Genomic DNA, 25,575 nt, shown 5'->3' on the forward strand with positions numbered 1-25,575 from the left:
ACATCTATGAAGTACTCGGTGCAGGTACTAAACACAATAAACTGCTGGATACTGTAAATTGAATCAAACCTCCATTGTATGTTGATCCCCAAACAGAAAATCTTGGGGATCCGACAAATCCGAGCTCCTAACCGGTACATCCACTCTTTCCACCGGAGAACTAGTGGGTAGGCAAGGAAGGGGTGCCTCCGAGCTCCTAACCGGTAAATCTTGAGATGAATCCGGGGAGTGGGCGCGATTTTCTACCTCCATGCAGCCGGGTGAAGGGAACCAGAAGCCAGACGGCTGCGCGGGATGCAGACAGCGACGCGGGTACCAGATCCTTGTTCAGACGGGGGCGCGGGCACCAGATCCTTGTTCAGACGGGGGCGCGGGCACCATGTGGCAGATGAGCGCGCGGAATGCGGACGGCAGCGCGGGCGAGTCTCTGGCGCGTGCACCGTCTGTTGAGTTACTCTCGTCTGTTCTCTCACGGCTAGGGATAGATTAGTACACATGTGTACACAACCTTCATCAAGCGCAAGAAATCAGACGCTTACAGAGCGCGTGAGATTAACAGTCCTAAACTGGCGCAGGTGTGTGCTCCATAATACCAAACTAGCGAAGCACACTGTGGAGTAATAAAGTGACGAAACCGCGCGACTGAATGTTACAAATTCAAATAACTCGCTGACCTCCACTGCTCCACACCTCTACCTGCCTGCGCCAAAACCTAGCCGCCGCGGCGCCGCCCGCCGACCTGCCGTGCCGACTGCTGAGTGCCGACCGACGTGCGCCCGCTGGCCGCTCGACGTTGTTGGCCTCCCTCGACGCCGCTGGCCGGTGGCCGCTCGACGGAGTCGACGCCTCACAGCCTCCCTCGACGCGACGCCGCTGGCCACTCGACGGAGTCGGCGCCTCAGTCACAGGTCAGCGGTCACAACCTCCCTCGTCCCTCGACGCCGCTGCCCCCTGCCCATTGCGATAGTGCCCACCTCTGTCCTCAGCAAAGGCATCTTAGCAAACTACATCATTTCATGGTTTATTACAGTCAACTGTTCGCTGTGATTTTTTCGGGTATTGCAAATTTCTGTGTTGTCTGAGGGTATGGTGTTTGGGCGTGTTTGCTATGATTTTATAGGTTAGTAACTGATGCGTGCCTCGCGCGCAGAAAACATTTGTAGTATGAGGGACAACGATATTATATATTTTTAAGATAACATGTTCATGTATATTGTAGTTTGTATATGTACGTACAAAAGATAGAAAAGTTGGATAGATCCATTAGTTGGTTCCGAAACAAACAAACTGATCTAAAAATAAAGTTTGGTTCGGAGGGAAATGAAGCAAACTTAAGGTATTCATGCCTGAATCTAGCCTGCATGGGCATTGCGGCTGCGTTTGATGGGTGAGGCGAGAGAGGGAAGGTGCTTCGAGCGGTGGTTTGTGTACGTACATGACATCGTTTGGGAGGTGTTTGAGGCTCCTGGAGTCGATCCGTGCGGGCACCACAGCGGCGTTTGAGGGGAGAGGGGAAAGGGCTACCGGCCATGTGAGGCCGATATCTAACCGTCTCAATGTTCAGTTAACTATCTAGGCATCTCGTAAACAGTGTAATTTTCTGTGCTCAGTGAACTCTATGTTTATTGACCTCAGTACCTCAATGTTCAGTTTATCTATTTTTTTAACCGAAGGCTTAAGGATGGCCTAATTGCTTTCATATTTGATTTCAGCTTCCATCTTGAGTATTCAATATATGATATATCTAACTTTGTGAATTCTGAGTAACAAAAAAATTAGTAAATTATTTATTCTATAATGCGGGAGGTAAAGAGGGAGACAATGCTGGGGAGCGTATGTCATGGGCATCATAGGGAGCGAGAGGCAACAACCAGGCTGGGATAAGGCTAGAGAACAAGATTGAGATGAGCTGGGATAAGGCTAGAGAATAAGATTGAGATGAGAGAATTGTGGAGAGTTGGTTAGCAGCAGATAAGTCCAAGAAAGTAGGAGTTAGTTGAGAGTTTGTAGGAGAAGTTGGTTAGCCATAGGGCTATTTATAAGCCACATGGCAACAGAGAATAAATCAAGCTAGATCATTATCAAATCAATCTCTCTCTCTCTTGCAATGACCCTCTCAAGCGCCTAGGGCTGCTACCCTAGAACCAAGCCTGCGGCAGAGGGGTATAACCTCGCCGGAGAAGACAGCTATCCCCATGGACCTTCGGTCCATGACACCTGGTATCAGCTCCAGGTTATCCTCACCACCACCAGCCGCCCATCCCTCACCACCACCAGCCGCCGCGCCATCTGTCGCCGCAACGCCCTCCCATCCGCCCTCTCCAACTCTAGATGCATTCACTCGGCTCGAAGAGAAGTGGGATCAATTCGTTGTGATGTTCCACCGCTACAAGGAGAAGACAGAGAAGGAACTCCATGCAGCGGTGCGGCTTCAGGCGGCAGCGCGAGGGTTCCTGGCACGCCGCCAGGTACAGTCCCTTCGTGGGGAGAAGCACCTTGCTGTGGCCTCCAGGGCCACCCCATGGCCGTCATCACATGAGCAGGCCGTGGTGCGCCTGCAAGCCGCAGTGCGCGGCTTCCTTGTTAGGCGGGCGGTGCGGAAACTGCACTTGCTGATCAGCTCATCGCTGCACCAACTCGCAGCCTGCGCGCCCAACCACCAGGTCTCGTCTATACTTTTTGAACCCCCTACAGAAGTCGAGATCTGGGTATGCAATCCCCCTGCACGGCCAAAGAGGGTCGTCTCCTTCATTCGGGCAACTGCCTTGGTGCTGGACAGACCCAACATAAGAACGGGCTGGTTCCTCCTTCACCTTTCATCCAACGTGAAGTCCGCAGTTCAGCTCTTTCCTTGGGATCCAGGAGGACAGGAGGACATAGCTACAGTTCAAATTTATATTTTAGTTCCACAATTATTTTGTATTTTCGTCTTAAATAATAAAGGTAAGCCGAGATGTAAAAGGCTTAACCTTAAATCGTGTCAGGTAAGTCTATGGCAGCTCGAGGACGAGCTGGTCCTCAAGGGAGGGGGAGATGTCATGGGCATCATAGGGAGCGAGAGGCAACAACCAGGCTGGGATAAGGCTAGAGAACAAGATTGAGATGAGCTGGGATAAGGCTAGAGAATAAGATTGAGATGAGAGAATTGTGGAGAGTTGGTTAGCAGCAGATAAGTCCAAGAAAGTAGGAGTTAGTTGAGAGTTTGTAGGAGAAGTTGGTTAGCCATAGGGCTATTTATAAGCCACATGGCAACAGGGAATAAATCAAGCTAGATCATTATCAAATCAATCTCTCTCTCTTGCAATGACCCTCTCAAGCGCCTAGGGCTGCTACCCTAGAACCAAGCCTGCGGCAGAGGGGTATAACCTCGCCGGAGAAGACAGCTATCCCCATGGACCTTCGGTCCATGACAGCGTAACACGCCGTTTTTTAGTTATGGAGCTTGTCATGAATAACTATGAGGCTCTGGGTTTTTTCCTCACACTGGAGAGGCATTATTGTACCCAGTTAGCCTGCAGATGCACAAGAAGTCCGCTTCTAGTATGATAATTTATGATGTGCAAATGAAATTTGTGATGAGGGAATGGATGATGAACCCAAATTATTGCACTAAATCTTCTAATTGCAAAATTGAAAAAGTGATAGACACCAAAACGTTTACATTTCCAACGAAAAGCAAGTTGCAAACCTGAATAGGTATTCATCTTCACAAGAAAAAACATCAATGCAGATACTAAAACACCAATCTGACGCTGGAAAAAATCAAATACAAAATTATTGTTTAGGTGAGCAACGGAAAGAAAAGTGTCGCTCAGCTCTAGACTACCTGGAGCAGTGGAGCTGCAATTGGATTTGTAAGCACTGGTGCGTGAAGCACATACCTTCCGCTGCCCGAACCTAGGTCTCACCAGCTGGGTGCGCCTTCCTATCCATGATGCCGACTTCCGATGGGGCTGATCCGTGTTCATGGGTCCAGGTGGAATTGCATATGATGGTCCGCCGTTTGTCCTCCCAAGTGCAAATAGAGACGGCAGCCTGTCAATTGCTATCTCGTCGTAGGCTGAGCACATGGAGAAGTTCAGGAAGCTAATCCGCGATGCTTTAATCGGTTCCAACTATTGAAGGAGGATGTTATAGGGCGAGAAGCTCTATGGCTCTATGCCCTGCCCAAATTCTCAGATAAAATACTAAAGTTTCAAGTGAGATCAAATTTTGAAGACTTGCAGAGTAAATTCATGGTCATCTCATTTTGTGAGATCAAATATAAAGAAAGGGTATAAATTATATGAAGAAAAATAGTAAAAATCATTGTTAGGAACAAACTCCTAAAGCAGTATCTACTTGTACTCGAAGGCATAGTTGAGTTCGAGCTGCGATTGCAACAGATTATACTCTACCAGTTTGACTGAGGTCTTCTTAGTGGCGAATCTTGGATCTTCTGCAGGTGTTGGTAACAACAGGTGCAGCAACCAAAAGAAAAGTCAAGGTTTACTGTTTATTCGGCACACTTATGCAGAATGCATGAGGACTTCTGCATATTATATAAGTATAAAAAAATTAAAATAAAAGCTCCTGCAAAATTATACGGATATGTGACATCGGAATTCCAATAGAAAACGATGGAGAAAATTGAAGGAAGCAATAAGCAGAGCGTACAGCAGGACTGCAGGAGCCGAGTTGCAAAGGGAAAGAGAGAGAGGTAGCTGACCTCCCAGGCGATGGAGCATTCCTGATTGATGTCCTTCTCGCCGCTTCGCGAGGCGACGACGGCGAGTGTCTCCAAAGCCGTCACTCCACAGGGTGCTCAATATCCCAGCATCAACGACATGGTATCAATAATCCCGGCTTGAGTGAAGGTACGCTCAATCCAAGATCGAGAGGTTGAAACCCTAGCTAAGAGTATGCATTATTAGGAAAGGAATGGCTATGACGTGTTAATCAAACATGCACAAAATGTGAAGACGAACGGAGCGTACAAGGAGAGGGAACACACTGCCGCCGGTCCCTGCCGTTGCGTTCGGAGACGCTGGAGACGACAGGCCTTTTGGAAGGCCCTTTTGGAAACAACAGGAAACTGGGGTGGAGGTATTCGTACAGTATACGCCTTATTGGAATTGGAACTTTCCAGGCGTATGTAGCCTTTTGGAAACGATAAGAAACTGGGGTGGAGGTATTCGTACAGTATACACCTTATTGGAATTGGAACTTTCTAGGCGTATGTAGGCGTGGGCAGGCTGAGAAGCAGCCTCAGTCGTAGATGAAATATCGTGCGAACCCTATTTTTTCGCCGACGTGGACGAACGTGGCCGCACATTTGCGTCACGCTTTGTATATTAGTAATTTCGGGTAAATTGGGTATACCCGAAACTGTGGGTACCCTAAATTGCGGTTAGCGTTTTGGAATGGTTGCGATCAGGTAACAAATTCTATTACCCGAATTTTACATTACCCGAACTACTCGACTTGAACTAATCGGGTAACCCGAACGCCCAGTCTTAGGCCATGACTACCGTAGAATTGGTCTAAAAAAGTACCCCTCATTTTCAGCTCACCTCCCTCAGCTCTCCTGTACGGCTGTACCCTTGGGCCTTCTTGGCTTCACCTGTACGCACGAACGCGCCGCCTTCGCGCCTCCAAGCATCCAGGTCTCGCCCAAGCGCCCGTCCTCCTCCTCTAGACACTGCCGCACGACCGCACCGCACGGTAGCGCTCCGGACGCTACCCTGCTCTACAACATTGCCCTGGACCGGCTGGACATCGTTCGCCGAGTCTAGTCCCACCCCGGTCGTCGCCCTGCCTCCAAATTCACCAGCTCCGCCCGATGGCCGGCGTCGAGTACCAGACGGCCACGTGAGCCTTCAGCCACCTCCCGGCGGCCGATGTCCAGCTTCGGCTCGCAGTGCTTCTGCGGTTCTGCCTAGCGCCTGCTTCTGCTCGCAATGCTCGACTATGGGCTGCCCATCTCTAGCCTTGAGACAGAGAGTCGGAGACTCTAGTGCCCCTGCTAGCCTGCCCTCTGGTTTTGTGGTAAGTGCTAATTGCTAAGGCACTAAACAATACTTTAATTCACATGTTTATGTTCTAAGTTATGCAGCTTAAGATCTAATATGATGAATTAAATGCATTATGAGACATTTTGGTTATTTTATGTTCAGCGTCGGGAAACCAGTGCCAATGTGGCGGCGTCGTAGGCCGCGGAAGCCATCTCGGGCGTCGAGTACGTGACGAGGCAGATCCTGCTGGGTTTGCGCAGCTCGCGGCCGGATCTCCGATACCACTTGATGAACGTATGGAGAGAAGAGAGGGGCATCCTCACTTCTAGTATTCGTAGCAAGAGAGAGACAGAGAGAGAGACAGTGATTAATGGCCTGCGTCCTAAATTTAAGCTAGGGCCTGGCAGTAATTCAATTTTTTTTTTGTAATCTAGCAAATCTTGATACGGACCATTGCTAGTACCTCCTTGCATTGCGTTGATAAAGGTGTAGCATTGTAGACCTTGAGGGTCATGGTATTATTACTCCTGGATTTCTAGTTGTTACTTGACAACTGAATATGCTTTGTTACTTTTCTTGTCAAACAACTGAATATGAAATGGCTGTCAAACAAGATGTTTTGTTGATTTTCTCTTGTTGAGTTGAATGGCTGAAGTCATCATCTATAGTTGTACAGTACAGTAGCATATGACATTGTGTATATGACAGCTTGTTAGTGCTGCCATTGCTGTATAGCAGCTTGTTAGTACTGTCGTTGCTGTCAAACAGGTGTTACAAGTGTCTTTATTCCAGGCTCAAACGAACGAGCTATTCTGCAGTTTTTGTATTGATTCCAGACCTGAATTCATCATTGACCAAGTTTCGGTGAACCAACTGGATGCACTATATCCGGGCCAGGAACAGAAACGTGCATGATTTTAATCCTACACAAACGAACGCGGCCTTAGCAATTTTGTTAATTTGTTTGTATCCAATGGCCGTTGCTTGGGTGATTTTGCTTCGATCCGTTTTGGATCGGCGTATCTTTCGCTGCTAGTACCTTTTGGAAGTCAAGGAGTGCTGTCTTTCGCCTGATCTACCTAGACAAGAGTACACTATGCGCCTTTTGTTGAATCAGTGACTTCTATTTTGGTTAAGAAGCACCGATAGCCCCCTGCTCTGTTGAGGTTCGACGCAGGGGGGACAAAAAGCGACATAAGGGTATCTATGGTGCATGGTTAATGGATCAGGCAGGGGCTCTATAACTTTATGGAAGCCAGCGATTTCCCGCAGGGTCATGTCTTCTGCCCACACCATCATCTCACTGCTGTTTTCTTTGATGTACTGCTCGCTCAGTTACGTTTGCTGCTCTCAGTTAATCTGTTTAGTCACACTCTGAATTCTGTTTCGAAGCAAAATGATGAGACTGGAACACCTGAATGTTATCATGTGGAGAGCACACATATGGTCTTCAAATTTCTCTGGTTGCTTTCTATGTGTACCCTGTACCTTTCATATCCGATCCATGTTTGTCTAGTGGAGTAATGTGTTCTATTTTCTTTGACCATGCCATCTAAATAATGGTACTAGTTGTGCTCGAGTCTGAACTGTAGTGTTTAGTCACTGAGAGGCAACATGAAGATGCCTTGTAATCTGAAGCTATCTGATGTTGATACATACATTCATTGTCTTCAAAGTTCTCTGATTGCTTTCTCTGTGTACCCTGTACCTGCATATCCGATTGACGTTTGCATAGTGCACTAGTGTTCTATATTCTTTATGCTATCTGAATATTGGTACTAGTTGTGCTTGAGTCTGAACCGTAGTGTTTAGTCACTGAGAAGCAGAATGAAGAGGTGTTGTATTCTGAAGCTATCTGATGTTGATACATACATTCATGGTCTTCAAAGTTCTCTGAATGCTTTCTCTATGTACCCTGTACCTGTCATATCCGTTCGCAGTTTGTCTAGTGCAGTAGTGTTCTAATTTCTTTGACTACATCTGAATATTGGTACTAGTTGTGGTTGAGTCTGAACTGTAGTGTTTATTCACTGAGAAGCAACATGAAGAAGCCTTGTAATCTGAAGATATCTGATGTTGATACGTACATTCATGGTCTTCAAAATACCTATGTCTCCTTATCTAAATGATTCTAGGTTATGTTCTGTTTCTTTTCTGCCTGAAGCTATAGATTTAGATTAGTTTTGTATGTCAAGAAGCAAAATGAGGTCATATGATCTGAATTGTCCGATATTCATGCATCATCCATGATCTAATCCACTACAAGTGTAGTATACATGTATCATGCCTACAGACCTTTTTTTTAAAGTGATGGTGTGCATGTTGCTTTGCTTTGTTGAGCTAATCCATTACAGGTGTAGTATACATGTATCATGCCTACAGACCTTTTGTTGCAGCGAGAATTCAGACTGCTGCGCGCCTTCATCCCCTTCCCGGCGGCCGACGTCCAACTCCGCCTCACAGTGCTTCTGTGGTTCTGCCTAGCGCCTGCTCCTGCTCGTAGTGCTCGACTACGGGCTGCTCTTCTCTAGCCTTGAGACAGAGAGTCGGAGACTCCAGTGCCCCTGCTAGCCTGCCCTCTGGTTTTGTGTTAAGTGGTAAGTGCTAATTGCTAAGGCACTAAACAATACATCAATTCACATGTTTATGTTCTAAGTTATGTAGCTTGAGATCTAATTTGACGAATTAAATGCATTATGAGACATTTTGGTTATTTTATGTTCATGTATCGAATTGATAAAGTGGGGGTGATGATGAGCCACCGGAGGCGTTCTCGCGCTGCCGGCTCGCCGCCTAGTGACGCCAGTACGGGTACAGCCCCTACTCCTGAGAAGTCGGGATGGATCCGGCCGTGGGCAGCGACAGGGTCGGACCTTAAGGTGCTGGAGCTTGCGCTGGCGTTCCGCGCGGCCAACGCGTTGCTCGTGCGCACATACTTCAACCCCGACGAGCACTGGCAGTGCCTCGAGGTCGCCCACCGCGTCGCGTTCGGGTAACCTCGCCCTCGCCTTGCTGTTGCTGCCTGCTTCGCTGGTGTTAGTTACGGTGCGCCCTGAATTGGATCCGGTTGCTCACCACTGCTTGGCTCGAGGGAATGAGACAGGTTCCCTGCGAAATGGGGGCTTCGTGGCGTAGCATTGCTTTCCATGGAAATTTGATGCCCAAATGCTAAAAAAATGTGTTATCTTGCGGTTGGGTGCAGGTATGGTCATCTCACGTGGGAGTGGAAGCGGGGCCTGCGCAGTTATCTCCACCCGTTGATCTTTGCTGCTTTGTACAAGACCCTGGCGCTACTCCATCTGGACACTCCGTGGGTTATGGTAATAGCCTAAGCAGCAGTTTATGTCAACTATTCAGTTCTAGCAGATCGTCACTTCTAATTGCGAGGACGGTGAATAGTCATGAGCTCGCGGGGCTAGAATTGTCAGGGATCAGGTTTTATATTTTCTAGTGTAGGTTATATGACAGTATTACCAGGAACAGAACTTTTCTAACCAGTAACCATGGGCTGAAGCTTTTTGAAAGAAGGATTCAAGATAAATAATTCTTCTGACGTATGACTTGGAACCATATTCTAACCATTGTGTTGGCCTTGTGATATCAGCCTCTTAATAAACATAAGAAAACATAGTCTAATATTAATTTTAAAGTCTCAAATACCTAGTTGCCAGCTTAATTTGAACATTAGTCCTCATGAGAACCATGTCTATTTCGCTCCAACAAAAGCCACATGTATCATAATTCAATACATTCATCCTCATCCCTCTACCCAGCTAGACAGCTTCATCCTTTTCATTTCCTAAGGAAGGGCATTTCCTTAGCTGTTTCTCTATTTTCCTGCAGGTGATGGCTCCACGTCTCGTGCAATCTTTGTTTGCAGCTTTTGGAGATCTATACCTATATAAACTTTCCAAACTTATTTTCAATGGTCAAGTTGCTAAGTGGACGGTATCCTTAAACTCATTTATGTACCTATACAATTTTCTTCGTGAGTATATGACTTCAACAACCTTGGACGTCGGCCTTAACAAACTGTTTGCAGTTATTTTCTCAGTTGGTTAACTGGTTCATGTTTTTCTGTATCACACGGACTCTATCAAACAGCTTGGAGACTGTTTTGACCGTGGCTGGACTCTATTACTGGTTTGCTGCAATAGAGTCTTCCAAGGCAACTTCAATCGTTTCAAAGCAGCATGCGGCCTGTGAACAAAGTATCCCATCAAGAAAAGTGGCTCTTCTGATAGCAGCCTTATCATGTGCCATTCGGCCAACAAGTGCTGTAACATGGCTATATGTTAGCCTTTTGGATTTTATTCAGATGAAATCAAAATGTTGCTTTATCCTTCTTGATGTCATTCCAGTAGGGTAAGTTATTGTTAAAATTCATATAAACGTTCTATATTTCGTTGTTTAAGATTTTTTTAATTTCAGTACACTAGCTTATCACTATTGTTTCTTGATTTCACACACTGGACATATGCACAATGTTGCCCTTTCTCTCAGTTGACCATGTCAAGTTCCACCCCCACCCTCAGTTCTTTGGTTTTTGTTTCTTTCCTAGGAGGACATATGTTGCTTATCTGTTGATTCTGTTGGGATGCCAATTTTTTTTATATATTTCCCGATGAATGACTATTCTATATAAATTATTTGTTTAATCTTTCTGCAGGGCAATTGTCCTTGCTGTAACAACACTCCTTGATTGGTGGATGTATGGTTCCTGGGTCATAGTGCCGCTTAATTTTTTGAAATTCAACTTATTGTCTTCCGGAGGAGACTACTATGGAACACATGTCTTTCATTGGTACTTTACACAGGGTTTTCCATCCATGATTTGGACATTCTTACCATTTGCATTGTGCGGCATTGTAAAGTCTCAGGAATGGAGGCTTTCAGGTCTAATTGCTTGGGTATTAGGGGTTTACAGCATTCTTGGACATAAAGAATTCAGGTATTCACCTTTTCCTGTAAGTGTATAGTGCCCTTGTAGTCAAGTAACCTCTTCTCTCTATTCACATGATATGATACAAAAAGATTGAATACTGCAGGTTTGTTCTTCCAGTGCTACCTTTAGCATTGATGTTCTCAGGTTACTGCTTAGCTTCCATGTCACGGTCCAAGGGCAAAAATCAGCATAGGAAAGATAGTCTTTCAAGGATGCAACCTTTTGTTATTCTTCTCGTCATAACCAACGTTCCCATGGCTTTATATATGTCCTTATTCCATCAAGTAGGTTTTCCCTATTTCATTATTTTTGTATTGCTCTATGCATCTATGGATCACTTTTGTTGCTTATCCATTATTTCCATTTATATCCCATATTCAACATTCATTGTGGCAGAGGGGAACAGAAGACGCTATGTATTATTTGTCAAAAGAAGCCCATGATGGAAGAGTGAGGAGTGTTCTCTTTCTCATGCCTTGTCATTCAACACCTTACTACTCAACCTTACATTACAATCTACCTATGCGTTTTTTGGACTGCACTCCTAGGTGGTTATTTTCTTTGTTTTTTAATGACAAAAATAGTTAACCTTTCATATCTATACTTGTGCTTGAATACATACGTCCCTGCTGACGCGTTCTACTGCACTCAGTGATAGCAAAGGGACCTTGGATGAGTCAGATCGTTTCCTTACAAGTCCATCTGAGTTTGTCGGCGAGGTTTTTGGAAATTTATCTGCATTCAGTCACATTGTAATATTTGAGTCAGAAGAAAGACATGTTCTCCAGTTGCTTCTGCACAATTCCTTTCTTGAGGTAACACACCGTTGTGCCTTGGATATCACGTGTTTTCTTTTTCACTTAGGGCTAGTTTGGGAACTCCATTTTCCCATGGAATTTCTATTTTTCCAAGGGAAAATTAACTAATTTCCCTTGGAAAAATAGAAATCCCTCGGAAAAATGTGGTTCCCAAACTAGCCCTTAAGGGTTCAATAGACACTCATTAGCTTATTGCTTTCCAGCATTCTTATTCGCCAAACAGTACCTGTTACTAACTAGCGTAGGAATTTCCATGAATTTGGCAGTATTCTAGGCCTCTTGGACACTGATTACCACATAGCACAACTCTACAATTTTTATATGGAATCCTGATTGACATAAGGCATTTTCTTATTTACCATTTTGAAGCTTAAATTGCTTACACATGCAATTATTTGGATGCCTTAACAGAAAAATGCTTTTGATTGCCCTGCTATTTCATACAAACCTTGTATTTTGAAAGACGATGACATAAAATACCACATGCTTGATTCAGAGGGAGCACACGACAATAATGATAGGATTTGTTGTTTCATAACAGTAGTAGTTAAACTCATTAATAACAATTGTTATGGTTGGCAGATGAGGAGGTTTTTCCACTCACATTTCAAGGTTGACAGAGACCTTCAGTCGGCTGTTGTGGTTTATTCACGGAGGAATGTGCTCTGATTTAGTACTGATGTGGCAGAAAATGCCTGTTAGCTCGTGTAGCAATCCCCACACGTTCATGTTGTTTCAGCTTTTCACTTGAGAAATGAGATGTAACACTGCCGGATACTTCTGATGTATTAAACCCCTTTGAACGAGATGTTACGTTACTTTTACTCAAGTGCTTTACAACGACAATAACAATTCTCTGCTTCTTCTAAGATAAAAGTCTGCAGCTTTGAGGATCTTTTTTTAGAATTAACTAAAACGTAGGAAGAGCAATCTTTACTAATGTCAAATGATAGAAAGGGTTAGTAATAGTGAGGTGTGTTGGTTCATTTGTTTCTTTGTATGCTTGCTCAAATATTTGCTACGAACACACAAATTGACACAACCCAAAAATAGAGTTCGACTTCATAGTGACATCTGGTTTTCTTTTTTCCATTGGATAAAACTTGATAATATAAATTATGATGATTTTGAAAAGTGGTATTGCCAAACAAGCCTTAGGCTAATCACAATAGAGGTTTCATGAGGTGTTTCATGTATTAATTAGTCTGCCACATAAGCTATTTGGATGACATGTCACATCATTTAAGAAAGAAGAGTTTCATGGAATTTCTTAATTTCATGGGGATGAAACCATGTTAACTCGTTTCTAAGGTCTTGGAAACTGTGTGAAACCTCCACTGAGAGTGTTTTGTTTCATCTTCATATAATTAAGTAAATTCTATTGGTTATTTATATGCAGCATTTAAGAAGTATGTTGACATATGAAATAGTGAGATGAAACTCTTTATTGAGAGAGGGTGTTTCATTCATCCATAAAGTTGATGTGACATTTTTGAAAATAGGGACATGAAATCCTTACTGTGATTAGCCTTAAAGGGCTGATTATTCCACACAAAGATTGAGGCAGCAAAGTAGTACCTTAGCCAATTTGGTTTCCTGCCTAAGGCACTATAACTTACCTAACTCTTTTATCTAAAGTTAGTTAGCGACTAAGTGTAGGCATATTGTGGTGCCGTAGATAGTAAATCAAACAAGCCCTTAGGTCATTTTCAATGACACACCCTATGTCGCCATCGCCCCACGTATCGTGAACTTCGGGGTTGTTATCGTTTTCCTTTGGTACCCAACGATTTTCCCCTAGTGCCCTTTATATTGTGGTGAGAGAAAACTCCTCTGTTATATTGGAATGAGCACTAATCACATTATGTACATTAATCATGTTGTTTATTTGTGACATTATTATATTTTAAATTTTTGTAACCTAACAAAAATATAGATAACTGCAGTTTAGATATTGCAAGCTTTTTTAAAACTTCAAACATGATAAAAATTTCAAATAACCGAGTTAAGGTGTATAGAGGACAAGATATGGGTGGATGGAGACAAAATGTATATAGAGGAGTATCTTTTAGAGGAATCTAGTACAATATAATACTCCACTTGTCTCAAAATATTAGTCGTTTTAGCTCTTGATTTTGTATATCATAGTGATTTTGTTGTTCCATATCTATGTTTTATACTAATTATAAACTACAGTGACAACACACGTACACATATCAATATTGTCTCTTTGTCTGACGTTCGGGAGCTGTGCGGTGGATCCATCGGCCTAATTAAGCCCGTCTGGCAAGCCTAAAGTTATGGCCAACTAAACTGGCATTCCGACACCCCCATTCATTTGGCTCATCTTCGTCTCCACGCCTCCCCGGTCAGACCTCTGGTGGGCGGGTCAAAGGGTAGTGTTGGAGACTTGCTCTCAAATGCTATGAGTCAAGAACAAGACAACACAAAGTATTAAATGTTAATGTCCTTCGTCCTTCAAAGCATTATTTCCCTTAGGATATAACGATCTTCGGACGAAGGTCTTGAAGGAAGTACCTTCATCATCATAGTTATAAGATAATGAAAGGCGAAACATATGAAATATGAAAGATAATATGAACAAACACATAATATCATTCACATGTTATCATTATGTAAATTTGGCTATTTAAATATGATATTTAATTACATTTATACCTTCGGCTTGACAGAAGACAAAAATTCAAGTGTTGCGCGTGAGCGAATACAGAATAGCGTGAAAAGTACGGGGGTACTGTTCATCTATTTATAGGCACATGATGCAACCTGTGAGGAATTACATTCATGTCCTTTACAAAGGTTTACATTCATAATACAAATTATCATGGGCCGATTGGTCATTTCATATTTAAGTCGGTGCATTTGGAAATGTACTCCAAAACCTTCTGATTGATAGCTTCGGCTTTGTGTCAATCTTCTGAAGGTGTTTCTTCTTATGGGACCTTCGGCACCGAAGCAGACCCCCAACAATAGCCCCTTCACGGTGCCAGATCGTTTTTCGTGACGAGCTCGACCCGTGAAAAACTCTCTCAGGCTTCGGAATGCCGAAGGTCGAAAAAACACCTTCCCTGAGTTCGTTGCCGAAAAACGATTTAAACATTCTGAGGGAAGGATGGTCCCACCATGCAACGGGTACGCGCGATCTGGCGATTTAGCTTCTTGGGCACTATGGTCCACCGTTCAGCGAGTGCGGGTGACTGTTCAGCGGGTGCGAGCGGCTTGACGATTCATCTTCCCACCTGCAGCACTGTATAAACAGACTGGTAGGTGTGAAGTTACCACAACATTTACTGCTATTGCATTGTTGTGCTGCCAAAAAAATTGACCACAGCCGAAGCTTGTTCATTGCATTTTCAACCGAAGGATCATTTTGCTCTAGCTTTGTGACAAGAAGGAGCTTCGGCAAAAGATAAAAAATTCTCAACTTCGTCAAAACGCAAGAAATTCAACATCATATGGCCAGGGTGCGCTCAACAGCTAGGGTTACTCGCGACGGATAGGAAACCGAAGTTGCTGAAACTGCCCCGATCTCCGAGGTTATGAGGCGGTCGGGATTGGTTGAAACTGAGGGCGCTTCTGACGAAGATACACCCGCTACTGAAGCTGAGCAGGCATATATTGAAGAGGGCGATGCTGGTGAAGAAGAGATTGATTTTAACACCATTATGCCATCGAAGCCCAGCCATTTGGATTTTGGAAAGTCGACTGTGTCTGAAGCTGATATGGCTATGATGACGAAGCTAGGCTACTTCAGAGAAGCCGACAAGGGGTTGATTCTCTTTGGTGGGGAAGAAACTATCCCGAAACTAGAAAACAATGAGGTGGTGGTCTTTAAGAGCTTCTTCAAAGCAGGGCTGAGATTCCCTCTGCACGGGATGATTGCAGATGTCTTGGAAAATTTTGAGATTTACCTTCATCAGCTGACCCCCTAACGCCATTGTTAGGCTCAGCGTGTACATCTGGGTTCTCCGAAGTCAAGCGGTGGAGCCGCTCGCCGAAGCCTTCTGCCGAGTTCATGAACTTCACTATCAGACGAAGGCTAGAGAAGACGGACTGCATGAGAACTTCGACTGCTATAATTTTGCTTATCAGAAGGATATGAAGACGCCGGTGGTTAGCTATCGTACTAAATGGCCGACCGGTTGGAAATATGAATGGTTTTATGTTAAAATTGATGAGAAAAAGGAGAAGCTAGTTCAGAGCCCTCTGGAGCTAACCTTCGGGCTGACTAGGCCTCAGTGCAACATGACGCCAGGGACACCATGCCCAGATGCTGTGTATGAGTTTAGAATTGTGTCTAAACATATTGGAACTAGGGATCTAGTCCAGAAATACTTAGCCAACAGAGTATTTCCAACGCTAAGGGAATGGGGCATGCCGAAGCTTGAAGGAGAGAAAAAGAAGAAAGAACTCGTTCGGCTGCCCTATCATTTCAAGTTCAAGAAACACTTCAAGGAACCCTGCCAAGAATGATTGGATACAATTGAAGTTATGTGCAATGAGATTTTAGGCAATTATACGAAAAAATAAGATCAGTTGCTAACTGCAGCCTTCGGCGCTCGTCCGAAGCGAAGATTGAATCGGGTAATGGATGCACTGAATTTTGAATATCCTGATTATGAGCGTTTGAACAAAGTTGCCGAAGGGCAAAAAAGAAAAAGAGTTGTTAGTGTTGTGGGCAGACAGGCCGCTAGAATGGTAAAAGAAGATGAAGAAAACCTGAAGAAGAGAAAATTGAGCCCTGAGCCGAAGGCAGTGGCTGCGAAGAAAAGGAAAGCTGCAGCTCCGAAGCCGAAGGCGACTGATATGAAAGAAGAAACTCCTTCAACACCTTCTGCTGCCAACGTGGAAGAAATCCTAATGGTAATGACCGAATCCTTGCCTATCAAGCTAAGTCTACTGGGGCCACATCTAACGAAGCTTTTACAGAAGAAGAAGGAGCCCTCAATAGCGAAGAAGTCTGCTGGGCCGAAAAAACGAAGGATTATAACTGTGACAGAAGCTATTGAAGAAACACCACCACCAGCTTCGGCATCAAAGGCACCAGCTGTCGAGAGCACTAAAGCTACCAAAGCTGCAACTGCCGAAGATGCAAATCTAGAAAGCACACTCTCTAATATTGATAAGATACTTGTTAATATGGCCGCAAAAGAAGCTGCTACAGCCGCTGAAGAGGCCATGGCCACAATGCTTGAGAAAGAGAAGGAAATAGCCGAAGATGCTTCGGAAGAAGAAAATTTCAATTTTCAAAACTTAATTGGACAAGAATTGACGAAGGCTGAGAAAGAAGAATTGAGAGACTATGCCATATCCTGTGGGTATGAACCAGGGGCGCTACTCTTCGGCGGTGTGGATGATGAAAGCTTAGGCTATCTCGGAGACCGAACCGGAGCGAAGGTTATTGGTACTCTGTCGAAGAGTATTGGTTTCCCGAAGCTTGAGACAGACATTAGCCGCTACCGACGACATCATATCGTCGGTAGATTATTCTATTCTAATTTCAAGGTAAAAAAACTTTTCTTCAATTTTTTATTGTTTTTAACAGCGAAGGTGTTTTCTAACGAAGGTTGTTTCTGCACAGAGTATGCTACTGAGTAAAGCTTTGAGGATGCAACAGGATCTTGAAGATAAAAAGCATGAAGTTATAATTGAAGGTTTAGAAAGCAAAATAAAAGATCAAGCAACTGCTCTTGAAAAGAAAGATTTCGAACTTCAGACAATGGAAGGCTTACTGACAGAAGCTGAAGCAAAAATTGCAAAATTGGATAAGGAGCTTCTCTCAAAATCAGAAAGCTTCGAACAAGAAAAGCAGAAATTTGATACGAAGTTTGAGGCTGAGGTCAAAAAAAGTTCAAATTTGCAAAAATCATTGAAAGAGCTTTAAGATAAATGTTTAGAGTTCAGCAACCGATGCGTGCAACGGCTAAAGCAGGTTTTCAATTCGGTTGGAGCCGGCTATGAGAAATTTAGTCCTTCGATTGAAGACCTGCCATGGACCTTCGAACACATTGAGGGTGAAATTGATGCTCTTGATGAAATTATAGCTGGACACGGCGATTTCTGTGCCCTGGTAGCTTCTCGGGGCACAACTGTTGCCTTCCTAAAATCTGGTTGCACACATGGGAAGATTGTCAATAGACCAAACTTTAACTTATCACCAACAGATCTGATTGATATTCCCAGTCTTGCACGAAGCATAGGAAACATATTTATAAAGCTAGTATGGACGAAGGGTGGTCGAAGCCTAGCTGGTGACGAAGCTCAAAGTCATCTTAAGCCGGTAATAAAATCATACCTTGTGCTTACCTTTTCCTTGAAACTTGAATTTTCCTTATAATGCTTTGATATGTACAGGATAACAAAGCCAAAGAACACAGAGCCGAAGCCTAGCAGACAATCTGAAGATCAACAGATGTTGATGAAGCTCGAATGCCTAACTGTGGAAAGATTCTAAGAAAAACTCTTGTATTAACCGTTATAAAGAATATTGTAACTTAAGAATTAGATTCTACTCTGTAACTTTGTCCATACGTTGTAATATATTTTTACCTTTCCATTGATGTATGAAATGCTTTGATGTGGTCGAAACCTGTACTTTTTGAGCCGAAGCTGAAAAACACCTTCCCTTCTTTTCGTACACAACGAAGCATGAATATGCTTTTGAAGCTGTATGCTTAGAGCCGAAGCAACTTTCTGTATCTGTATGATATGATGATGATGATGATCCTATGTATGTTTAAATGAATGTTTATGAATGCAATGTATGATGTAATGTATCGTGCAAATGAATGCCCAAACACACACATTCGAAGCTTCACCCACAACCTTCATTCCCTTAGGAGTAACTGAAATCTCTTTGTCGTTTATTTTTCGGCTGCACCGCTTATTTTTTGGTGTAAGTTCTACATTCCCTAAGGAACGTCTTTTAAACTTCTTCGCCTTCTATTTCGGCGGTATTCGCGTTGACTTTTCGTGTTTCGCCTTATATTTCGGCGGTATTTGGCTCTGCATTCCCTTAGGAACGACTTTTGAGCAGAAAACTTACGCTGCGCTCCCTTAGGAACGACTTTTTGTAGCTTCGTTATGCTCTGCATCCCCTTAGGGACGACTTTCGAGCTTCTCCCTGTTTTTTCTTTTTCTCTGCACTCGATGGTGCATGCTTAGATTTTACATTTACATATTTTGGGGGATTTTGCTCTCATGGAGCTGAATAAGAAAAGAAAAATTACAAACTATGGCCCCATTAAAAACCTTTCTCCCCCTTTGGAAAGGAAAAGGGTGCCATAGAAAAATGAAAAAGATTACATCAATCTATACATAATACCATCGAAGCTCATCCACGTTCCAAGATCTAGGAATGTCGTTGCCATCCATATCCTTTAATCTGTAAGAATCGGGCCTTGACGAAGATACTACCAAAAAAGGTCCTTCCCACTTCAGTTGTAGTTTGCCTACTGTGTCCGGATTAGCCACTCTCCGAAGCACCAAATGCCCTGGCTTGATATTTTCAGTTGAACTTTTCTGTCGCGCCATTTTATTGTTTCGGCTTGATATTTATTAATATTTTCCACAGCCTGAAGTCTAACCCCTTCTATAGTGTCTTTTGCCACATGATAATCAGCTTCGTCTTCTGTCGAAGCTGTTGTTCTTATTGACCCTGTTCTAGCTTCTTCTGGGGTTATAGCTTCGTCGCCAAATAATAACTTGAATGGCGTAAAACCTGTTGATCTTGATACAGTTGTATTGTGGCTCCACACCACTTTAACCAACTCTTCTGGCCACTTTCCTCTGGGCTGGTTAAAAATTAACTTCATTATTCCTATCATTATAATACCATTTGCCCTTTCGACAAGTCCATTTGATTCTGGATGTCTTACTGATGCAAAATGGATCTTCGTGCCGATTTGATCACATAATTCCTTGAAGGTTTCAACATCAAACTGTGTTCCATTGTCCACAGTTATAGGCTTTGGTACACCGAAGCGACAAACAATGTTTTACCAAAAGAATTTTTGGGTTGTAATCGAAGTTATTGTGGCCAAAGGCTTCGCTTCAATCCACTTGGAAAAATATTCTACAGCCACCACAACATATCTTAAATTGCCTTGTGCTGGTGGAAGTGCACCTAACAAATCCAGGCCCCATCTTTGCAATGGCCAGGTTGGTTGTATCAGTTGGGTTAACGACGAAGGTTGTTTCTGGTCTCTTGCACATTTTTGGCAATTTTCACATTTTTGAACCAGATCCGCTGTATCCGAAGCTGCCTTCGGCCAATAAAATCCTTGTCTGAAAACTTTCCCCAGCAAAGGTCTAGATCCAATGTGAGATCCACACAATCCTGCATGTATATCCTTCATCAATTCTATACCTTCAGCTCTGGATAGACACTTGAACAGTGGAGAGCAGACTCCATGTTTGTATAACTCCCCCTCTATTATTACATATGGTCGTGCTCTTGCCTCCATTCTCTTATTATAAGCTTTGTCATCTGAAAGGCAGTTGCCTTGGAGAAAAGATATAATCTCAGTCCTCCAATCTTCATTATGAACATGAGATATATTGAGCAATGCTCTTTCGAGAATTTCCACCGAAGGTGCTCTTATTGTCTCAAAAAATACTTCCGAAGGTAAAGGCAGCCCCTGTGCCGCTGACTTGGCTAACAGATCAGCGTGCTCATTTTCTCCCCGTGGAATGTTTTAATAGAAAACCCTTCGAATGAAGCTTCAAGCCTTCGAACTGTGTCCAGGTATTTCTCAAGCTTTGGATCTCTTGCCTTACAACTTTTGTCGATATGACCAGAAATAACTTGGGAGTCAGTTTTTAGGGTCGCCCTTCTTATCCCCATTGCTTTTAACTTCCAAAGCCCCAAAAGCAAAGCTTCGTATTCAGCAATATTATTTGTGCAGCTGAAATCAAGCTTTACTGCATAGCACGTTCTGACTTTGGAAGGTGCAACTAAGACAGCAGTTGCACCCGCCCCGAAGGTTCCCCAGGAACCGTCGCAGAACACTGTCCAAGCTTCGGCATCTTTATTTGTTTCTTCTTCCTGAGCCCCTGGCGTCCAGTCAGCGATGAAGTCTGCTAACGCCTGGGACTGGATCGAGGATCTATGCACATAATCAATGCTGAATTCGTTGAGTTCCGCAGCCCACTTTCCAATCCTTCCAGTAGCTTCTCTGCTCCTCATGATATCCTTCAGAGGCTGTGATGAAGGAACAATTATATGGAATGCTTGAAAATAATGCCGAAGCTTCCTGGAGGCCATTAAGACAACATACAACACCTTCTCCAATTCTATATAATTTTTCTTTGATAAACTTAGAACTTCGGAGACAAAGTATACTGGGGCTTGCTTTTTGATTTGTCCTTCTAATTTCTCCTACACAAGCGCCACACTCACTGCAGAGTGCGAAGCTGCCACATACAATAGTAACGGAGCCCCTGGCGCAGGTGGAGTTAATGTTGTTATATCAATCAAGTATTGCTTCAGCTCTTCGAAGGCTTTCTGTTGAGCTCGGCCCCATTGGAAGACTTTGGCTGACTTTAGTATTTCAAAGAATGGCAAGTTTCTTTCTGCTGATCTAGATATAAATCTATTCAATGAAGCCAGTCTTCCTGCCAACTGTTGGGCCCCCTTCTTTGTGCTCGGTGGTTCCATTCGAAGGATAGCTTCGATCTTACTTGGGTTAGCTTCAATCCCCTTCGTTGAAACCAGACAACCAATGAACTTACCCTTCTTCACTCCAAAGACACACTTTTTAGGATTTAATTTCAGACCAGCCTGTCTGAAATTAGCAAATGTTTCTTGCAGATCAGTGATATGATTTTCTTGCTTCGTGCTTTTTACTATGATATCATCGACGTATGTTAGCACATTTCTGCCTATCTAGGAATGAAGGACCTTGGCCGTCATCCTGCTAAAACTGCCTCCAGCATTTTTGAGCCCCTCAGGCATCCGAAGATAGCAATAAGTGCCACTGGGAGTTATGAAGCTAGTCTTCGGCTCATCCTCCTTCTTCATCCATATTTGATGATATCCTGAGTAGCAATCTAGAAGACTCATAAGCTCTAAGGAAGCTGCTGCATCCACAAGAGAGTCTATCCTTGGTAATGGAAATTCGTCCTTCGGACAGGCCTTGTTGAGATCCGTGAAATCAATACACATTCTCCATTTGCCATTGGCCTTCTTCACCATAACAGTATTGGCTAGCCACTCTAGATATTTTACTTCTCTGATGACACCAGCACTGAGAAGTCTTTTTACTTCATTCCGAGCACCTTCGGCTTTATCATCAGACATTTTCCGAAGCCTTTGCTTTCTGGGCCTGAAGGATGGATCGACATTGAGTGAATGTTCAATGACATCCCTATTGACACCACAGAGATCATTGGTCGACCATGCAAAAACATCTTTGTTGTTGAATAAAAACCTTATCAAAGTTTTTTCTTGCTCTTCAGATAATTGAGACCCCAGCAATACCTTCTGCTCTGCTATGTCTTCACATAGAAGCATGGACTTCGGCTGATCAGCCGAAGCAGCCTTCTCTCTTCTGTACTTGTACTGCTCACAAGCTTCAGCTCCATCTATATTGTGGATGGCTTTTGAGTCTGCCCAATTTCCCTCAGCCTTTCTAGCAGCTTCCTGACTTCCGTGAATTGCAATAGGCCCTTGTTCCGAAGGTATCTTCATGCATAGGTGTAAGTGCAATCAACCCTAATTGAGGGTTTTGGTGATTAAATGACAAAACAAACAGAGATTCTAACAACTTTGCTCCTAGCATGTACACAGTTATTCTACATACAGGAGAAGCACAGATCTTATGAGTATAAAAATGTAAAGCACAACGGATTTAAATTCTACATCATACGGCGTGCTCCAAGTGCTTGGAAACAACGACAGTGTTCATTTTATAATTCCAGAGTTATAGGAATCACCGTTCAATTAAGAGGGATCCGCAATGGTTAAGTAAGTTATGCAATGAGCTAAGTTCAAATTCCTTCAAAATCATCTTAGAGAACACTTTTCTAGATCATGAATGCCTTTTGAAAAACCACTCTTACTCCCCACAAAAGTTCCACCTTGGTTCATTTCAAAATTTTCAAAACTTGCTCTTCAGCCTCTGAAACCGGTTCAACCGGTTTCTGGACTGTTTCTCTGCCACCCCTGCTCTGACCTGTCTGACAGTCAGAGCTATCAGAAAAATCGTATGCAGATATTTTTTGGAAACCGGTTCAACCGGATTTTCCCCCGGCTCAACCGGTGTTGGATCTGGTCGAGTCTCTGGCTGAGTAGATCAGTGAACCGAGATCTTCCTGGTGGAAACCGGTTCAACCGGTTTGTAAACCGGTTCAACCGGTTTTCGGTTCTTTTCTCCCAACGGCTGCCAGCTTTTGGGGGATCCTTTAAATACCCCCACACTCTCTCTCTTCATTACTTCTGCTCTCTCCACGATTTCTCAGCTGACCAAACTCCAAACAAGGGCATTCAATTCACATCTCACACCCGAAGTCACATCTCCTTCAATCGCTTGAAGGATCCTTGGTGTGAGGTGAAGTCGATCTAATGCGCTGTCAATTTCATCTTGATTCTCCCATTCTCTTTGTTCTTGAGCTCATTGCAAACTTAACCTTGTGCGGATTTGTTACTCTTGGAGCCTTGTGTTCCTTGACGGTTAGAGGTTGCTTGGGACTCTCCAAATTTGTGGACGACCCCAAGAAGTTTGTATTACCCGCTCTTTGAGCAAATTTGAGAAGAGATTGCCTTGACCTTTGTGGTCGGCTTGTGGAGGATTAGGGTTGGAAAAGACCCGACCCTTTGTGGGCTCCTCAACGAGGAGTAGGACACCTTTGTGGTGGTTGTCGAACCTCGGGTTAAATCGCGTGTTCTTGTGCGTTCTTGTTAAGTGCCTTAAATTGTTGGTTGGTTCATATTCATCTATTTTAGCGGATTTTTCTGTAGGGCAAGTCATTAGCAAAATCTTTCACTACTTCATCATATTTGTTTAACTGATTATTTAATCTAAGTTGAGCAGGTTCAAACTTGTTCAGTTGTAAACAAAATCAACTGAACCGGTTTGCACCAGTGCAACTTTAATTTGACCTATCTCGAAGTTTTTAGTGAAAAATTTTAGGTGTAGCCTATTCACCCCCCTCTAGGTTACTTTCAATTGGTATCAGAGCATCGTACCTCATTTTACGCTTAACCGTGTGATGAAACGATCATGTCTACTCAAAGGGACCATGTGGATCCTCTCCTCGAGGAAATCCCCATCACATCTTCCGGTGAGGAAGTGGACCCCAAGATCCTCGACCTCGCTATGAAGATTGCCGAAAAGTTGTTCCTCAAAATGAAAGAGGAAGATGCTAAGAAAAGGGCCGAAGAAGAAGAATCAAGAAGAAAGGCTGAAGAAGATAAAGGTAAGGGAAAGTTTGAATACAATGATGACTTGGTAGAACTTTTGGTGTCAAAGGTGATGAGCAAGGTAAGTATCACCATCGAAGGATCATCCACCAAAAGTAAAGGTAACGAGTTCAATAAAGTTCAATTTGATTATTCTAGAAATTTTATTCCCAACTTCTCTTCCGCCCCACTTGGAAAGTTACCAACTCTTAGTGAGTTGAACTATGACGAGTGGGCCGATAAGATGAAGTCGCATTTAATCGGTGTACATCCTAGTCTTTGGGAGATTGTCAATGTAGGTATGTATAAGCCCGCCCAAGGAGAAGAGATGACTCTAGAAATGATGCAAGAGGTTCACCGCAATGCTCAAGCGGTGAGCATAATAAAAGGAAGTCTTTGTCCGAAAGAATACCAGAAAGTTCAAGGAAGAGAAGATGCCTGTGACATTTGGAATATTCTTAAAATGTCACATGAAGGAGACCCCAAAGCTAAGAGACATAGAATTGAAGCTTTGGAGAGTGAGCTTGCTAGATATGAATGGACTAAGGGTGAGTCACTTCAATCACTCTTTGATCGGTTAATGGTGTTGGTAAACAAAATAAGAGTGCTTGGAAGTGAAGATTGGAGTGACTCCAAGGTCACGAGACTATTCATGAGAGCATACAAAGAAAAGGACAAGAGTCTAGCAAGGATGATAAGGGACCGTGATGACTATGAGGAAATGACGCTTCATCAATTATTTGCAAAGATTCAACAACATGAATCCGAAGAAGCTCCAATCAAGACAAGAGACTCTCATGCCTTGATCTCAAATGAACAAGACACCCCCAAGAAGAACAAAGACCACAAGGCAAATAAAGTGGTCGAGACATCAAGTGATGAAGATAGCTCAAGTGATGAAGACACAACTATGTTCATCAAAACATTCAAGAAATTTGTAAGGAATGACAAGTTTCAAAGGAAAGGAAAGAACAGGGCATGCTATGAATGTGGCCAAACCGGTCATTTAATAGTGGATTGTCCTAACAAAAAGGAACAAGAAGCCAAGAAGGAATACAAGAAGGACAAGTTCAAAAAGGGAGGCAAGAACAAGGGATATTTCAAGAAGAATAAATATGGTCAAGCCCATATTGGTGAAGAATGGAACTCCGATGAAGAGAGTTCTAGCTCCGAAGAAGAGGAAGTGGTGGCAAACGTTGCCATCCAATCTACTTCAAGCTCGCAACTCTTCACCAACCTACAAGACGACTCCTACACTCCAACTTGCCTCATGGCAAAAGGAGATAAGGTAACTTTATTTAGTGATGATTTCTCAAGTGATGATGATGATGAACAAATTGCCATGAAAAACAAAATGATTAAAGAATTTGGCTTGAATGGATATAATGTTATCACCAA

At 43.4% G+C, this 25,575-nt stretch overlaps 1 protein-coding gene and 4 non-coding genes across 7 annotated transcripts; all 5 read left to right on the forward strand.

Moving 5' to 3' along the window:
• The first annotated feature begins 651 nt into the window (after nt 1-651).
• On the forward strand, nt 652-12,608 carry LOC103626518 (GPI mannosyltransferase 3-like). 3 transcript variants are annotated; one of them, XM_020537549.2, is made up of 11 exons: nt 652-908; nt 6,156-8,590; nt 8,736-8,985; nt 9,196-9,313; nt 9,837-9,941; nt 10,036-10,358; nt 10,663-10,944; nt 11,042-11,222; nt 11,335-11,486; nt 11,591-11,753; nt 12,339-12,608. In XM_020537549.2, exons 3-11 carry the CDS (start codon nt 8,744-8,746, stop codon nt 12,423-12,425), a joined length of 1,653 nt encoding a protein of 550 aa, XP_020393138.1. In that variant the 5' UTR covers nt 652-908; nt 6,156-8,590; nt 8,736-8,743; the 3' UTR covers nt 12,426-12,608. The 3 variants fall into 3 exon arrangements, with proteins under 3 accessions (XP_020393138.1, NP_001288397.1, XP_035814695.1); NM_001301468.1 differs by having other exon boundaries at nt 713-908; nt 8,390-8,590; nt 12,339-12,573; XM_035958802.1 differs by lacking the exon at nt 652-908 and adding an exon at nt 951-6,027.
• LOC111589401 (small nucleolar RNA R160) lies at nt 7,384-7,462 on the forward strand. The gene has a single exon (XR_004849826.1). It is a non-coding gene; the product is annotated as a small nucleolar RNA R160 (small nucleolar RNA).
• LOC111589398 (small nucleolar RNA R160) lies at nt 7,602-7,682 on the forward strand. Its single transcript, XR_004849824.1, has one exon. It is a non-coding gene; the product is annotated as a small nucleolar RNA R160 (small nucleolar RNA).
• LOC111589396 (small nucleolar RNA R160) lies at nt 7,815-7,895 on the forward strand. The gene has a single exon (XR_004849822.1). It is a non-coding gene; the product is annotated as a small nucleolar RNA R160 (small nucleolar RNA).
• Nucleotides 8,030-8,111, forward strand: LOC111589404 (small nucleolar RNA R160). Its single transcript, XR_004849829.1, has one exon. It is a non-coding gene; the product is annotated as a small nucleolar RNA R160 (small nucleolar RNA).
• Nucleotides 12,609-25,575: the final 12,967 nt, after the last annotated feature.

Source organism: Zea mays, chromosome 5, assembly GCF_902167145.1.
Source record: "Zea mays cultivar B73 chromosome 5, Zm-B73-REFERENCE-NAM-5.0, whole genome shotgun sequence".
NCBI lineage: Eukaryota > Viridiplantae > Streptophyta > Magnoliopsida > Poales > Poaceae > Zea > Zea mays.

Coding starts and splice junctions, on each gene's coding strand:
- LOC103626518 (XM_020537549.2), top strand. CDS start 8,744: ATGATGAGCCACCGGAGGCGTTCTCGCGCTGCCGGCTCGCCGCCTAGT. Junction 10,945..11,041: donor CTTGGACATAAAGAATTCAG/GTATTCACCTTT, acceptor TGAATACTGCAG/GTTTGTTCTTCCAGTGCTAC. Junction 11,754..12,338: donor TGCACAATTCCTTTCTTGAG/GTAACACACCGT, acceptor TATGGTTGGCAG/ATGAGGAGGTTTTTCCACTC.